We start from the raw sequence: 16,941 nt of genomic DNA on the forward strand, positions 1-16,941 counted from the left end.
TAAATTTTTTTTGCAGAAAACGTCAACAATTCGTTACTTCCTCAAATTGATACATTTTCTTCTTTCAGCTTAATCACTCATCTCGCTGCTTCACATTTGTCGACGTATTTTTAACTCAAAGTTGCGTAGGTTTCTTAAAGCTGATGTCATTCGTCTTCTGACTGAAAGCATCCAGTCAATGGGGAAAACCTTTTAATCATACAAAACCTACTATTTTATGAAACTTTCTGAAACATAAAGGTTACTTTCAGGGTATTTTTAGCAATATCCTTATTTTAACATTTTGTAGCTCTGGGGTAATAGAGGTTATTTAGTTGGTCTCACCATTATAAGACCAAGGGAAACTCTTTTTTTTCCAAAGCTATGGTACTCAGAGGCATCATACTGGTTAATTAAGAAACAAAACATAATGATCCTGGTCAAACTGGCCTAATCAGGGTCTCCTCTTTAATGTACAATATTAAATATATATAAAAAAGCAAACGCAGACTTTAGCAGTTTTTTCATGGATTGTTTTGAAGTACCACAACAGAATGAAACTAAAGTTTGAGTGTTATTTTTTTAAAACATCTGTTTTCCTTCTTAGGTTGGAAGTGGTACCTTTTTTTTGTTTTCATAATTTCCCACAAATTGCATCCAAGGTTTCCCCCAGAAAACTTGCTAAGCCCGGTGGTTGGGTGCGAAGGCAGTCATTTATCCAGCGGCCCGCCGTGTTTTTGAGTTAAAAAATGTTTAAAGTTGACCAACTGTAAAATCTTAAAAATGCTAACATTTTAAAAAGACAAATACACATGAGCAATATTTAGCCTGGTGGAGCACAAGTAAAGCCTGGTGGCCCACCAGGCTTATAATGCACTGGCGGAAGCCCTGTACATCTCAGAGAAAATTCATCCATCCTCTTTTTGCTGATATTTTATGTATTTTATGTTAAAGCTTTAAAAAAATACATTTCTTTAAAAATGAAAAATATTCTATAGTAGATATTAACCACCAAGTTGTTTTTCTTCAAAAAGTCATGTAAAATTTGCAGTTCTCAAGTTTTGAAGTACCACAACTGTTAAAAGTTGTGGGGTAACATTTTAGTAAAAGTTACACCACAAAGTCGAAATAATTTGCATTTGCTTTCAGCTTGTTCCGGCTGCAGTGAAGGCAAAAACAGCTCTATGGTTTGTAAAGGCTGCACACCCCTGGTAAAGCCTGGTGGCCCGCCAGGCTTATAATGCACTGGTGGGCCACAAATAAAATATTTTTTTTTAATTTTTGGCTGTCATTTTCAAAAAGTCAAAGCTCTAAAGAGGTTGTTTTATGGCTAAACTCTTCAAATCAAAACTGATCAGGTCTGTATAGCACATCTCAAGCAACAAATCAGTCAGTACCCTTTAATAATTGTCACATGACAATGATTGTGTGACTGTATAGTGTATGAACCGCACGTTTGCAGGGTTTCCACTGAATCACCGTGCGTAACAACTTGAAGTCAACCGTAAGTCACACACAATTTTTGACCTCAAGCAACACAAATGCACAAAACTGAGGAAATCCCCATACTGAGTGGGAGGAGGGGAAGTGTGTACAGCTATATAATGGGATCCCTATTTGCAGATACTGCAGACTAGATGTTAACTGGACAGATCAATATGAAGCTGCAATCTACTATCAAAGGTAATTGTGCGTACTGATGAAAATACATTGTTTTATTTTTTTGTTGCATTTTTGTGATCATTTTGTGGTCTATGCAACAGCTTTTGGATGTCTGTGCCTGCTGTTTGCTCATGGATTTCCAGGTAAGGAGCAATTAAATATGACGGGTTTATGTTTTATGTTTATTATATTGGCTCATTTCAGCTGTTCAGTTTCAGAGTATGACTCTCCAAAGATTATCGGGCCTCTACACAGCCAAATAAGGGCGGATCCAGGTAACTCATGTTATCCTTTTATTTGTATCCTGACATTCATGTCTAAGAGTATCTGTTGTTTCTTACGCTGCGTTCAAGTAACGTCTACTGAAGGCAATATTTCAACCCTGGACTGTGGATCTTTCCTTCCAGGTGAGCATCTGATTCTCCACTGTGACGCATTACCGAACTGCGACGAGGACGAGGCTCTCATCTACTGGCTCGTCAACGGCACTTTCCCCGAAGAATCACACAGCCATGACAGAATAATCGAATCAAACGAGTAAGGATCATTTCAACACTTTAATAGAAGTTACACCGCCACATCTAAATCATTTGCATCTTTGCTTTCAACTTGGTTCTGATTGCAGCGACAAATCTCGTTTTAGATCATCTTCGATGGAGGGATTGGTCCTGCAGAAGAGTTTGCTCTTGAAAAATGTCGCATTGGAGGACTTTAGTTCCAACTTTAGCTGTGTTGTAACAAATGCAGTTGGAATGGCACAGAAGTTTATAAAGTTAGCAGACACTGATTGTAGTGGTAAACAATAGAGGCACTCAAGGCACCTGCTGAACAATGTTCATCTTGCAACATGCACATTTAACATGAATTGTACCCTTCATCTACGATTCATGGTAGAAAAGTCTCTTTAGCTACAGAAGTAGTGTGGAGAAGAAAAAAAAAGGCACAAAGCAAAACACTGGCTGGAAGCTAAGAGAAATATCTAGAGTACTTTGAAACGTAAACAAGCGCTCATCTAAATGCAGCACTGAGGCACTTTACATTGTAAAAACAAAATATTACAAAAATAAATTACTAAGCTTTTCGCTCTTTTGTTTTGTTTGCCGATATGCTCTTTTGAATTAAAAACTTAAATAAATATGTGTGAGGTGGAGACTTGGGTAATATAAAACATGCTTTTGTCTCCAACAAGTTATTTCTTTATTGCATTTAAGCTGACATTTTTGCAATGCTTGTGCATAATTAGGCCAGAGTAGTCACGCACTCTAGGAAACAAAAGAACCAAATTTGCACCGTCACAACAAGCCTGATTTTTTTCCTACATGTACCAAAAAGGAGGAAGAAATGGCTGTACATACATGTGTTTACTCATCATTTTATTTCCTCTAAAGTGTATATATTTATACTTTTTTGTTTGTATGCTGTGAGTGCTTTAAACCAAAGTCAAATTCTTTGTGCACACACTTTTGACCAATAAATTCTGATTCTGGATATTTGTCCTATTATTTCTGAACAACTACATACTATATCTATATGTATTTTGTCACTAAATGTGCCACAGATTATAAGAAATCTAGATATTTCTCATAAACTTAATAAAGATTTGAGATAAAATTTCTTTTCAGTATCATTGTTTTCAGACAAACACAAATATAGAAAATATACATTAAAAAAAACTTTCAGACAGCAAAGGAACATACAATTTAAGACTGTATGTGTACATGCATGTAATAATGAGTGTTGAATCAGTTTCCTAATGGAGCATTTTATTTCTTAATGCAAAGAGGAAAAAATTACCCTAAAACACAGAATTCCACTTTAGTCTTCAAAACTTTTTCAAATTTCATCTGTCATTAGCTCCTCCTTCAAGGTCAATCTTTAATCTAACAGGTAATTATGTTATTACAAAACAATGATAGTGAATCAAAACTTAGAAACTGTCCAGATCAAGTTTTCTGAAAATGTAAATACTTTTTTGCCTGAAGGACTAAACTCTTACATATTCTGAGCTTTAATTTAACAGCATGCTTTTAGATGTATGCCAAGATTCGTGTCCAAAATCCATCCCTGTGTGACTCAAGTTGTTTACCATTTTTACAATTACTCCCTATGTGATTTTGCAGAGATACCAAAACACTAATGCATCTCAAAAACCTATAAATGGCAGCAAGATAGATTGGATGCACAACTCTGCCACAGCCTTTAGATGAGAAAACTCACAGGGCTGCCTTCTCCAGACTTTTAACTTGGTCTGGAAATTTCTGCTCATTGATGCTGGGAGTTTCTGCAGATTAATCAAATATAGCACCTTGCAAAAACTGTCATTTCACCTTCAACTTGATCACATTTTGTCACATTGCAACCTGAAACCTGAAAGCATTTTATTGGGATTTTGTGTGATAAACACTGAGCACAACATAACTGTGAAGCTAAAGTATTTTTTTTTATATATAAAAATAAGGAAAGTGTGTATTTGCATTCAGCCCACCTTCAGAAATTCCCTGGTTAGAAAGTGACGTTATTTTATTTTTTTGTACGTAAAACCAGGGCTCTGATGGGATGACTTGGTTTAAGTCATATTAACAAATGATAAAGGATCAAAACCCAAGCCTAGATGAAGCTGGGAGTTTAAAATAATTTCTAAAAAAAAAAAAAAAAAAAAGAAAAGGTCAACAATGATTAATCAATTTTCTTTCCGCTCACAGTTACTCCTGTTTTGTTGAGCAACACAAAATCCAAATAAAAAGCCCTGGGGTTTGATCATGAAGCTACTGAAACCACTGAAGATGGGAGAAAACATGGAGATCTGATCACTTGGACTGTATCCTGATAGTGTCTCACATAAATTAGCAGCTTTTCCTCATATGCTCCCAAACTAAATGAATAGGCTTCCCATTCAAACATAAACTGCCACTCTAAATGTGGCTTCCTCATGCATGCGCTGATACTAAAGTGCACTACTTTGCTTTCTTGTGTAGTGATCGGCCATTTTATTCACTCTGACTTGGAGCCAAAGTCAAAGGCTCACATCTCCAACTCCTCCAGGCAGCACTTCAAGTTCTTACTCCGATCTGGATGCGGAGATCCTTGGTTCTTTTTGATTAGAGCCGCACAGTCTTTAACTAAGTCTAGGACCTTCGCAGAAGGCTTGTGAAACGGCAGGAGAAGTTCTTGGTTGGTTTTGCATCCCATCCCAAAGAGGAAACGCAAGAACAAGTCCAGTTTGCCATCTGGGCATTGCAGGCTTTTTTCCACTGCTGCCTTGTACAGCTCCATTATTCTGTGTCCCTTGTGGCTCAATTTCAATTTGTTTTTCACCGATTGATCAAAAATGTTCTTGTCGTGGTTCCTAAAGGAGAGATATGCATAGAGAGCAGCCATGTACTCCTGCACGGTGGGGTGGAGGAAACACACCACGTCCTCGTGGCACAGGACGAATGGAGTCGTCGTGTACTGCATGCAGATGCCACTTCTGTTCACTGCCTCTATGTGAGAGAAGTCAGGACATTTCGACCTGTTCATATGAAACTGACCCTTTTCCAGCAAGGTAAAGGCAAATTTCCCAAGATCCATAAGCAACTTCAACTCGTCCTCTGGACTGAAAGCCGGCTTTCTTGTTCTACGAATGTGAACAAGCTTCAGCAGGAGCTTCGTGTACATGTACGTCATGTTGGTGGGGAGTTTTCCTTCCGGTGACTCTCTGAAGACGCGCTGGTACTCATCTGCCAACAACATGCAGAACAAGGGCAGGCAGCACATGATATGGAGAGTTTTCAACGACTTGACGTGCTCGATGACTCTGGCTGCCTGATTTGGGTCCTTGAACCTCTTCCTGAAATACTCCTCTTTGTTTGCGTCGGAGAAACTGCCCATTTCGATCTCGTCGTAATGCCCATCCCACGGGGCGCAGCGATCAGCATGAGGCCGGGACGTTATCACGAATCGGGAGCGGCTGAGAAACCGGCCTCTGAGGAGGTTGACCAGGAGGACCCTCATGGTCATGGGAGAACTGGCGTCGGAGTGAATCTCTGTTCGCATAAAGTTAAACTCCTCAGGGTACTCGTCTAGACCGTCAAAGATGAATAAGGCTTCATTTTCTTCATACCTCAAGCCCTCCGTTTTTATCCTCTTTGCCATCGGGTACAGTTTGTTCACTATATCCATCAGAGAGATCTTAGTTTCTAAATACTCGTTCATCTCTCTGATTGTTATGACATAGACAAAGGAGAAATGCTGGTGTGATCGCCCCCGAGCCCAGTCAAGGGCAAGCTTTTTGACAAACATGGACTTCCCCGATCCTGCCAGTCCATAGAGATACACCTGCCTTGCATAAGTCTTGGTTATCCACTCCTGAGAGAGAGTTTCTGCTAACGAAAGCCGATCGCCTGGCTTCTTCTTGGTGGGCGCCTTGGTTATTTGCAAGACCTCATGTTCAACATTCGGCCCATTGTCAGAACGTGAGAAAGTATTGACGTCTACGTAGATGTCATCCAGTGGCATCGTTTGTCCTTCGGTGATCGACACTTCGCTATACTTCTGTATCATCAATTCACACAATTCATGACGTATTTGATCTGGAAGAAAAAAAATAATCCGGTTAAGATCAAAACATGATCTGTAGAGCTGCGAAAAAAGAATTTGCATCCTTCAAGATTTCTTGTCTATTTTTAATAGAGGAATATGTTAATACAGAAATACGTCATTTTTGTTTAAACAACTTTGTTTCCCATCTGTTCTTGGATTTCTTAAGATGCGTTGCTTTTTGAGTTCTTTTAGCGTATTTCATGCTGTCAGATTCGTTCTGTTAAAATTATTAAACAAACCTGTTTATGACTAACGCAACTGAACCAAAAAAATGTGATCATTTGAAAACTGTCCTTTGCATTTGTTCAGGTTTTCTAATATCAACATTTGTTCCATCTAAGAAGAGAAGAAACCTGGAAGGCATCAAATACTTTTTCACAGCGATGAATCATTCGTGTTACTTTTAAATGGAAATGAACACGGTGAACGCTCTCACTTTTGATGTACAACATCCGCAGATGTTCAGCAACATTTTTTTTACTGATGCTGACGAGAATGGTTCTGGTGATCTGCACAGACATTTCACAGGTGAAGCTCTCCAGCAGTCGGTCCACGAGGTCCACGATGTCCATGCTTTGAGAGGCGCTGAAAGGCTGCGGGTAATGAGTCCACAGCTTCCACTTGAACATCCTGAAATCATCTTCAGGCAGCTTCTTCAGGGTCTCACACAAAGCCTAGGAGGAAATGGAGCAAATAAATGAATCACTTCCAGCTTGAGCTTGAGTTTTGAAGGCCTGGTGAAGGTGAATGCCACATAAGCACACCTTAAAAGTGAATTGTAGGGTCAAAGATGGATGCTTGATTTCCTCTGGCTCTTGGATTAATTCGAGCTGGTTCGAGGGCTCTGTGACTTCCTCTTTGGTTTTTTCCCTGGTGAAACACACAGGTTTTATTACATCTTAGGGCCACGTATCAAACAGCTGCATTCGTTAAAATCTAACACTGCGGTCACATTTCTTACTTAGGAATGATCTTTTCACAGTCGTTGCTGTCAACGGAGTAGCAGCTGGAAAATGATTCTGCTCTCTCCAGCCGGACGCTAAAACCAGGAAGACAATGACGCTTTAACATTATAGCAAGGTAATGAAGATCAGCGTAACTCTCTGATATGAATGCGAGCGCCTCAAGTGATCATCATGCTTAAGCTTTTTGTGAGTCTTTAATGCTGCTTCTACCTTGTAGAGGGCCCCTCCTGGTCTGCCACACCTTCATCTTCACTAGTCAATTTTTCATAGCTCTGAGCCGGAGTCAAGGCCTGATCCACAAAATGCCTGTAGGGAGCAGAGTTAGAGTTTTTTAGATAAAGTGATCCACAAATCAGTCATCCAATAGTTGAAAAAAGACAACTGGTCATTGGTTAGTCATTGGTGGGTGATCACCAGGTAAAAGTAGAATAGAAATCTGGAGACAGAAATCAAGCAGTTTCCAACTTCAGCTGCCCAGAGTATTGACCAGCCAGATTCGAGATGTGGGCAGATGACCCAAAAGTCAGAATTGTACTACTTCAGCATCAAAACCTCACAGGACCATCTGAAGGTGTTACAGCAGTGTGACGTTGCCTCTAATGGCAGCAGGAATACACATTTTCAAACCGGAATCAGTGGAATGATCCTTCATAAAAAGCAGAGATTGGAAAATACTTTACATTTGTTTTTATTCCCAAGAAATAAAATCTTAATTAGTAGGTCAGAAAAAACTGGAAATCTGTGTTTATCAGTAAAAGCTCATCTGTGCGTCTCGAGTTAGTTTCTTGGTTTTCACAGAGCAATACGCACAGGATCAGCAGTCCACTCTGACCTCAATGAACGCCTACAAGCAGCATCAAGTCAGGCATTTTAACTGAAATGCCTTAAAGTTGATAGACGAGTACAAGTTTGAGCTCCATGTGAAGATTTTTCTTTTTGAGGGGAACTTGCACTAACTCCACTTTCCTCCAGGAGGCGTATTTTTGTTACAATTGAACATTTGTAATTGCATTTATATAGCCTAATAATTCCCTTTTTCTTACAGATTTCTTTTATGCATTCTGCTAAAGTTATGCACAGTGCTTTTGTAATTAAACTGAATTCAAGTGTAAGTTATAAGTTATAAGGCTATGAAACTTTGTCTTAAAGCAGATAACGGTAATCCTAAAAACTCTTGTGCTTTATTTTGTCCACAAGTAAAGGCTGCTTTCATTACATTTTAAGTTAGACTTATTTTGGTGAAGAGGAACCTTAGAATGTTCAGTGATGACCTTTGCCCTTCTCCACCAACGGCACACATTCTTTCCATCTCTGTATTATTCAAAGTGACTGCATTGTATGAATCTTTAGCTCGTTTGGAAAGGCTAAAAAGTCACAGATCTCAACATACCATTGACTGGTGTCCATAGGAGACGGTCCAAGGTCAAGAGACGGTCTCCTCTCAGGAATGTAGTAAAGATCCTCATCCTCAATGAATTCAACATCTTCTCTACTAGACACTGCATCCCCAATGGAAGAGTTGTCCGACAACATCGATTCAGCCATTATATCATGCAGAAATATACTCAGCGACCAACTCGGCAAGAACTACCAGTGAACGTTTTTTCGTCCCAGTGTGAACACAGGCTAACCTGCCTGAACCTGTGCAGCAGCAAGAAAGAAAAAAAAAAATCAGAAATAGTTGTGAGGACCAGATATTCAGGTTTTTCAGAACCATTCTGCTCAAAGGCATATCGTCTTGCTTTCTTTAAAAAAAACCTTGAGCATTCAAAAGAAATTAAGTAGTTAGAGATAAAGTGAATTTAGATGAAAAGGCAAAACAATGGTAGAAAAGACCTTAAATGCAAAGGGCATACATAAATCAATACCTGGTTTTAACTTTAAATATATACGTGTTATTTGCATTTATGGATGGACAAATTATGATCAAATGAGTATGGAGTAATCAGTACTCATCTGATCATCTCCTTAGTTATGGGGTGGTGTAAAGAAAATAATTTTTCCGATAATCTATTTTGAATTTCAATAATCATCCAGATCTAAAAGAAAGAAGAAAAAAAAAACAATTATGCAATTCCAAACATTTCCAGACTGTCAGCGGTGGGACACAACACATAAGGTGTAAATTCACACGCCACGTCATGAATCTAACTTATTTAAATTATCTGAGAGGTTTATATGTTTAGGATACTTCGGATTTATGATTCTAAATGTGGACAAAGCGGCATGTCGTAAAACACTAGTTTTAAAAAAGAAAACCGCTTCTTTTTTTCATAAATTGAGAGCTTCTGTCTATCTAGAGCAAATTCATGGCTTGTCATATTATATCGGTTATGTGATCTACAATTAAAAGCCATGTGTTTGAAGCTTGACTTCACTATTCTACATACCAGAGATAAAGAACGTGTTCTCCTTTCACTGAAGCTAAATTAGGTGTAGCATTTAGCTAACTTACCCGGCGTCCCAAAGACGACTTTAAGAACGCTAGTGTTGTCAAAACTTTCACTAATACGTTCATAAACGATGTAACCAATGTCAATGAGTTGGCTAGGATATACCATATTATTATTAAGACATAATTACCGATCTTTTGACAGAATAGTTACCTTACCTCAGAAAACCTTTACTACGAGGAAGTTTCTTTTCTTGTTCGCTGTCAAACTATAATGGAGGCTTGATAAACTCGACTGCCCCCTTGAGGATGAAGCCATTAAACGCACACTCCCGTCAGCTAAAGATCACCTACTGAACGTTTTTGGTTGTTAAGAAATTTAATCTCAAACCTGCTTATTTCTGTAATTCTTTGGAAGAACAGCTAACAAATCTTAATGTTCTTTTCATGTTAAAAACAGTTAGCACTTGAAAAAAATAACATGTTTTAAATAATAAATCAATTCAGGCACATGTAAAGGTTTTCAAAATGCTTTCTTTGTGATAAAAAGCTACTATTGTAAATTAAAATGTATGGAAAATTTTAATATTACATTATAGATGTTCCCAATTGCATTAAATGTATTCTTTTTGTCTGTGTGCATAAAGATAATAAATTGTTTCAACATATTTTACTCCACAGTTGTGTAGAAAGACTTTCATGGCTAACACACATTTCTAATGGTTTAATAAGACTTAATTCACAGCACATTTGGAGCTTCCCTATGAAAAGACAAATCATTCAGTTTTAGTCTATATCATGATGCTGCTGTTATGTAAGGCTGGGACTGAATGTCAATCCCCTGCATCAGAGTTTTCCTTGGACTGAAAGTATGATTCACAGAGATAAAAAAAGAATCATGATTTATAGATGCTGTATCAAGTCACATTCTCACATTTCCCACTGTTCCTCTCTTTGCATCTATGATTATTGATCTTTTTGACGGTCACTGCTAACAGACTTGGGTTTCAATCTGCTGCACTGGCTTTTATGTAGATGATTGTGAATAAACATTTAAAGACCTTTGAGTGTGTGAAAATCCATCCCTCTTTTTCCCCATTATTACATTTTATTGAACACTATTGTTCCAGCATACTGTGGAACTTGGCTGAAAAAGTATATTATGTTATGGTAAAAAAGAGGATGTTTAAAATTTATTATAGTCTTATTTCTTATTATTAGTAAACCCAGTATTATTGAGCCTTTGTTACTAGATGCTATAGGTTTTCTTGACATGTTTCTGACCATTTCTGCCATTTCAGCTCTGTTTCTGTTTGATTCATGCATGTTACATTATCTCCCTTCCTCTACATATAAGCTCACCATTAACTTTTTTAAATTATCATATGTCAAACCATGGATTTTAGGATTTTTTAAAGCTCAGTTCCACATTGATGTGCTCTGTTCTTGCAACGTATAGCCTTTATAATCTGCATTAGGAATACACTTATTATATGACTGTTTCTAAATGCAAATTCATCACATGAAAACAAAAACTGACCAATTTCCTGCTTGATTAACGAGCAAAACAGGAATGCAGCCTCCCTCACCTGGCCACAAAGCAGCTTTTAAGTTAATGCTCAATTACATCTCTTGAAAAATGGTTTGTAAATAATATAGTCCTGATTTCAATACTCTTTTGACAATTTTGGATGTAAAGTTCCTTAAGACAGAGCTGAATGTTTGCAATTAAAGCCCAACTCATCATTATTTGTAAAATTATATTTTTTTGAAATGCCTTTTAAGAAAAGGCCTCTTCACTACAACTTAAAAATAAAATAAATTCAAATTTAATTATAAGGTAATTTAAAACCCCTCAAATGTAATATTTATTTACTTAATTACAGTGTACTGTAAATATGGCTTAATACTGAGCAATGCATGAGTAAGGAAAGGTTTAAACCCTGAAGCTGTTGTACATATAAAGATCACGGCATGTCAGCATCCTCTTTCCCTTGGTGACCACTGTTCCACTACAGTGCGCTTTGTGTGATGGAGGCGAGCAGCGACAAAGACAGCAGGAGAAAACAGTGGCTTGTATGGAGGGCGATCAGTGCCAGCAGGCTTGGAGAAGATGTAAAGGAATTAACATCAGAATACACCACAGTATTTCTATTTATTGGAGACATACGATCAAAGTATAATTTTATATTGTTTCTTTTAACCAAATGTCAGCGATCTTTGTTTTAGCAGCATGTGTCATTATTTGTGCAGTCTGTGCATCTGAACCAAGTTGACCTAGACACAAAAGGCCCTGAGGTGATGAAACAGGAAGGTAAACAAACACTCAATTCATGATTGCATTGTCTCCTACTCACTTTTGTTGTTTTTTTCCCCACTGGCAATGAATAAGTTTGTTTTAATGCAAATAATGATCATGTTTTTTCAGTCACTAAGCACATATGTAATTTGTTGTTGTTAGGTTACACACTTTGGATTATTATACAGTTGGCAGACTTAGACTTAACCCTACTTTTGTTCAACCTGGGTTGTTTTTCATAATGAAGTACGAAGTAGGCGTCTCTCAAATTTGTAGATTTTAATCTAGCTGACTTGGCAATGGCTAGGCTAGCCTCTATTTCAATTTATCACCATTAAAGATGGCTTGAAATAAAGCCCACAGATTTTTTTTAAAAAAAAGGAACATGCTAAGAGATCCAGCTAAAGATATTAATGCCGTATAAAGTTTAATTGAATTCCACGTCAAATATCCTGAACCAAACTCTTAAAAAAAAAAAAAAAAAAAAAAAAATTCTCAAGAAATATTAAGCTTGAAAGTGTTCACAGACAAATGACCAACAAACATAACAATACTACATGCTGAGTCTTCGCGGTTGTCGCGCCTGTGGCATTAATCACCCGTCATACAGAAAGACCTCGCCTGCTGAAGGCAGCGAGGGCTGTGACTCCATGTCTGGGGAAGGGGAGGGAGGATGCTTAGAGCGAATGCTACCTCTCCAGACGGCAGGATGAAGTGAACAGTCTGCGTGTTGTTCGCTGCTCTGGACGGTACTAGGATGTATTTAGGCAGAAGAGCCGGGCAGCAGAGACCCAGCAGCATCACCGCCGCTGAGCCTGACATGAATGATAATTGAAAGACCTCATTCAAAGGACTGAGCAGCGCTGGAATCTGCAGAAGCCTGCCGGGCTTTACTCAGTCTCCGCTCCACGACAAAAAAATTTAGACATCTTAGACCAATGCCTACCTCCATTGATGTTTAAAGCCAGTTAAAGCCAGTGGGTATCTTCTTTTTTGGGGGGAAGAGGAATTTTTAGTACATTTTGTGTGCTTATTTATTTATTTTCCCCCCTAATTTTGAGAAGGGAGTTGGTTGAGTTGGGTGTGTTTTTCTTTTGTGAAGCTTGAAGACAAACTTCTACCATGGCACTGATTATGGAGCCCGTGAGCAAGTGGAGCCCAAGTCAAGTGGTAGACTGGATGAAAGGTGGGTTTTATTGCCTGTATAAATTTAACATTTTTCACAAAACTGCTCAAGTGAATCAAGTGTTGCGCAGCGATTCAACACATTCCGACACAAACTGATCCGAGATGTCGGAAAGAAAGCAAAACACCTGCTGATTCCTCGCCTTTAAACGTCGTCGTTTGGGTTTATGCAAACCCGATTTGTTATCATTGATTATTGTTATTATTATTACTATTATTATTGAACAACAGCGACGTGAATGTGGATGTTCTCCAGAAGAGAGCGCATCCAAACATCTCCAAGCGCTTTGAAACCCATTGTGTCCATTGTTAAATCAGAGCTTCCTCCTCTGGGAGTCTGGGGCAGAGATTTAGTAATTATACCCAGATGACACGGGCTCATGGGGTCAGATTCTGGGTTCAGATGAAAACGGGGTAAAGTGATCTGGGAAGTGTGTGTGCTTAGCAATCATTGCAGCATCACCTGCTAAATGTTCATCCACAGATGTTTGGAAGGACTCTCCAAGTGAGCTGACAGAGAGGGACACCAAGACTGACTGGAGTTAAAGCCTAAAGCTATTCCTCATCACTTTTCAGTGAAATTAATGTACTTTAATTATAGTTTGTTATATATATGACAACATATTTTGGTCAGTTTTTCTATTTGTTTTGGTATTTTTTTTGCTATGATGAAAGCAAAAACAAAACAAACAAACAAAAGAAAAACAATAACGAGCTTCAGATGCTCATACTTCCTGGTGACATCACAAAAGGCGCAGCTGATCAGCGCTCTTGCAACATCCTTTCCTGTTTCCCTTTTTATTCACGTTTTACTTTCCTTCGAATAAATTTACTTGGATTCTGAGAGCACACAGCAAGGAGTTCAGGAAAATTTGGACACGAGAAACACAGAAGTGGTTTGTGAAGATGAGCAGATGAGTCAAACCAAGTTATAAAAAACTGGTCTAGTCTCTGTGTTAATTTCCTCCATCACCTGTGACATCCACCAAAACAAACAAAAAAATAATTGTTCTATTACTTCCTCTTGTCGTGTTAACAGAAATCCACATGCAGCAAAATTTAGTGTTTGCTTCAGTCTGTTTTTGTGAAGTCTTCTTCTTCTTCTTCTTCTTTACCCTGCTGTGTTTTTACTGTTAGTGTCTCACTAACATTTGTTGGTGGAAAAGTACACCAGTGGATAATATTTTTAAAACTAGTACATGACAGACAGAGCTTATATGTGGTTCCAAAGTTTATTCCTAAAGCTTTTGTTATCATGACGGGGGAATCCTCCGCCTTAGCAGAAGCTAACGCACATAGAGAGAGATCCTTTTCAGACGAGTAGTAGAGCCCTCCTGAGGCCATTTTCCATCTAAGAAATGTTTGTGCTTAAACTAATCTGACGTGCCATTACTAAAAGCCTGGAAATTCAGAAACGTTGAAGTTGTTGTGATTAATTTGTCTCCGTCTACCCAGCTTTGGTAGCTGTGTCAGATTAGCGTTTGCTTGCTTTGATCTAGAGATCTGTAAATGTCCCCAAACAGCTGTTGGGGCTTTTTTTTTTTTTTTTTTTTTTTACATCCTCAGCCCACTCCCACTCTCTTCACAGATTCCTCATAAGCTATGCTTATTTTTGTCTGTTTGCATTACACAAATATTCTAGAATTCAAATGTGATAGGAATGTAAGTGGAGATGTTTGTTCCAGTTGGAGGGAATTCTCTGCCTATTCAGATTTGTCTTTTTTTTTTTTCCAGTTCTTTAAATAGTAATTGTCTCGGTAATGTGTTGTTTTGTGCTCACGTGTCAGACCAGGGGCCTTCACATCCACATCCATACATCTGTACCGCTTCAGTACACATACACGTGTAAATATAGCATCGTAATTCGCAGCCTGTTGGTCGCTGCTGCTGCTACATGGAGCTGCGTGAGATGCTCATAGTATTATAAACATTAGTCTTCAATGTCTATTAAAAACTAAAGACAAAATTGTGAAACATTGTACGATTACGTTGAAATTTGGAATTCAAAAAACGACGTTTTAATTATCACAGTTGAGGTATTTTCCCCCTCAAAGATGCATTCTGTTTTGGGCTTTGTGTCACATTGAAATGTTTCACATCATCAAATTTTAAAACCAGACAAACGTAAATACAATAATCAGTTTTCAAACAATATTTCTCATTCATTAAGGGGGAAAAACTATCCAAGCCAACTGGCACCATGTGGAAAAAGTAAGTGCCCCCTAAACCTAGTATTGCTTGTGCCAGCCTTGGCAGCAGAGGGGGACGTCAGGGTTTAGTGATAACTGGCAATTGGTCTGTTAAATCCCCGTGGAGGAATTTTGTTCCCTTGTTGCAGAAGTGTTTTAATTCTGCCACATTTTTAGGGTTTGGGACGTGAACGGCCTGTTTCAGGTCAAACATCGGCTTTCGGTTGCACGTGGCTCTTCATCTGACGTTGATGGGCTGACGTATTGAAGTGAACGAAAAATAAAAAAGAAGAAGAAATCCCCAGGAGGGAGTCGTTTCTTACCAACATTTAAGTTCTATTTTTGTGGGATACTTTGATTTGACACACAAAAATTTGGAATAAAAATCATCCGGTAAATAATATATTGAAGTAAACATTTTATCTACTGCTGTGTAAGCAAATAAAATGTAGGAGGTTAGCTATCCTTCAGCCAGCTGACTGGCAGTGTGGAGCATATGAAGGACAGGGCGCGTTGTTTTAATTTATGCTTGAGATGATCATAAAAAACTTCAGCTCCTCCTTTGGTATTGTGCGTTAGCCGTCCTTCATTCAACTTGTGGCACTTTGGTGAAGTAGCTCAGCGTTTTACCCAGCCAGCAACAGGTGGAGAAGGGGGAGTTCTGGGCTTATTGTAATGTCCATACAGCTGGACGAATCTCTGTTCAGTTCGCCGCTTTCTTTGTTATCGGATGCTGGCGTTTTTATGCAAGGTGACTGGCAGCTCGCAGCAACCTGCGGGGGAGGGGGACTGCGCCGTTACTTCATTGTTCTTTTGCTGGCATCTCATTAAAATTAGTTTAAAGCAAATGAACTTCATGATGGAAAACTGCAGCCGCTGGAAACATTTTAAAGCCTCGGGTTGCCTTGGTGTCGGTCAGCAGCTTGCGGTGACGACAAGGACCCCCTTGAAAATGAGATGAAACATCTCAATGGGTTATCCTTGAAACAAACAAATAAGTAAATCATCAGATCGCTCCTAGTACGAGTGGTATAACTAGCTGCACTTGAGTCGGTTGAATATGTGTTTAACGAATCACATTGGAGAAATAGGAGCTTGTAAGCAAAAAAAAAAAAAAAGATGCAGAATGAAGCAGAAAGGCGGCGATGCTAGCTGCTCAGTGAAGATTTAAGTCTGTGAAAAGACTCAGAGCAAATGAAAAAAGTAGGAAGAACGACTGTATTGAACTCCTCTGTGTCCCACATCTGACAAGTGGAGCAAAGAGCATTTCTGTGGCCGGCGCTCCGTAGTGGTAATGTGAAGTGAGGGACAAAAGTGACTTTGAGAGACACTGAGGAAGAAGAAACGGCTGCAGGGGGTGGGGAGTCCTGTTAAATAACCATCTCCGAGCCTTCTTGGCGACTGGCACTGTTTTATTTTCAGGATTCCCAGGTTCCTTTATTTCTTTGTGCCCCCGTGATGTCGCAGGAGGCCAGAGAAGGGGGGGACCCCTGTGACCTTCCCACAGCCCTATACTCCCGTCTCCCGTCAGCTTTGTTTGAGCGAGGCGCTTTGTTCCCAGCTGCGATGGAGCTGTTGAAGCACTCAACTTTAGAGGGAAACGACGCACACCTTATCCTCCAAGTTTGTTCTCAACGTGAGCAGCATCTTCTGCCGCAGCAGCGTGTTGTTTTTATGCTGCAGAAAAAT

At 38.9% G+C, this 16,941-nt stretch overlaps 3 protein-coding genes across 4 annotated transcripts in view; 2 read left to right on the plus strand and 1 right to left on the minus strand.

Annotated features, from left to right (window-relative positions):
- The first annotated feature begins 1,404 nt into the window (after window positions 1–1,404).
- Window positions 1,405–3,129, plus strand: LOC148155426 (interleukin-1 receptor type 2-like). The gene is made up of 5 exons (XM_088012556.1): window positions 1,405–1,662; window positions 1,743–1,784; window positions 1,854–1,916; window positions 2,049–2,178; window positions 2,285–3,129. The coding sequence occupies exons 1-5, from the start codon at window positions 1,617–1,619 to the stop codon at window positions 2,445–2,447; spliced, it is 444 nt and encodes a 147-aa protein (XP_087868682.1). The 5' UTR covers window positions 1,405–1,616; the 3' UTR covers window positions 2,448–3,129.
- On the minus strand, window positions 2,182–10,030 carry nlrc3l1 (NLR family, CARD domain containing 3-like 1). 2 transcript variants are annotated; one of them, XM_014994390.2, is made up of 7 exons: window positions 9,799–10,030; window positions 8,578–8,828; window positions 7,398–7,493; window positions 7,184–7,261; window positions 6,987–7,092; window positions 6,659–6,896; window positions 2,182–6,212 (listed from the first exon to the last, which is right to left on the minus strand). In XM_014994390.2, the coding sequence occupies exons 2-7, from the start codon at window positions 8,730–8,732 to the stop codon at window positions 4,663–4,665; spliced, it is 2,223 nt and encodes a 740-aa protein (XP_014849876.2). In that variant the 5' UTR covers window positions 8,733–8,828; window positions 9,799–10,030; the 3' UTR covers window positions 2,182–4,662. The 2 variants fall into 2 exon arrangements, with proteins under 2 accessions (XP_014849876.2, XP_087868681.1); XM_088012555.1 differs by lacking the exon at window positions 9,799–10,030 and having other exon boundaries at window positions 8,578–9,772.
- A 2,970-nt stretch (window positions 10,031–13,000) lies between these two features.
- The window catches only part of LOC106922183 (connector enhancer of kinase suppressor of ras 2-like), a 37,454-nt gene continuing 33,513 nt past the window's right edge, over window positions 13,001–16,941 (plus strand). The window contains exon 1 of the mRNA XM_088012581.1: window positions 13,001–13,064. Within this exon, the coding sequence (XP_087868707.1) occupies window positions 13,001–13,064 (64 nt within the window). The remainder of the gene's footprint in view (window positions 13,065–16,941) is intronic.

This window comes from Poecilia mexicana, unplaced genomic scaffold (assembly GCF_051168715.1).
Source record: "Poecilia mexicana isolate PSO_F unplaced genomic scaffold, ASM5116871v1 scaffold_14, whole genome shotgun sequence".
Classification (NCBI taxonomy): domain Eukaryota; kingdom Metazoa; phylum Chordata; class Actinopteri; order Cyprinodontiformes; family Poeciliidae; genus Poecilia; species Poecilia mexicana.

Excerpts from the sequence above, each read along its gene's own strand:
- LOC148155426 (XM_088012556.1), top strand. The coding sequence starts at position 1,617 with ATGTTAACTGGACAGATCAATATGAAGCTGCAATCTACTATCAAAG. Across the intron at positions 1,785-1,853 it reads GTTTGCTCATGGATTTCCAG|TTTCAGAGTATGACTCTCCA; the intron begins GTAAGGAGCAAT and ends TCAGCTGTTCAG. Across the intron at positions 1,917-2,048 it reads CCAAATAAGGGCGGATCCAG|GTGAGCATCTGATTCTCCAC; the intron begins GTAACTCATGTT and ends CTTTCCTTCCAG.
- nlrc3l1 (XM_014994390.2), bottom strand. The coding sequence starts at position 8,732 with ATGGCTGAATCGATGTTGTCGGACAACTCTTCCATTGGGGATGCAGTG. Across the intron at positions 7,262-7,397 it reads CAGGAGGGGCCCTCTACAAG|CGTCCGGCTGGAGAGAGCAG; the intron begins GTAGAAGCAGCA and ends TCCTGGTTTTAG. Across the intron at positions 6,213-6,658 it reads GCGGATGTTGTACATCAAAA|ATCAAATACGTCATGAATTG; the intron begins GTGAGAGCGTTC and ends TTTTTCTTCCAG.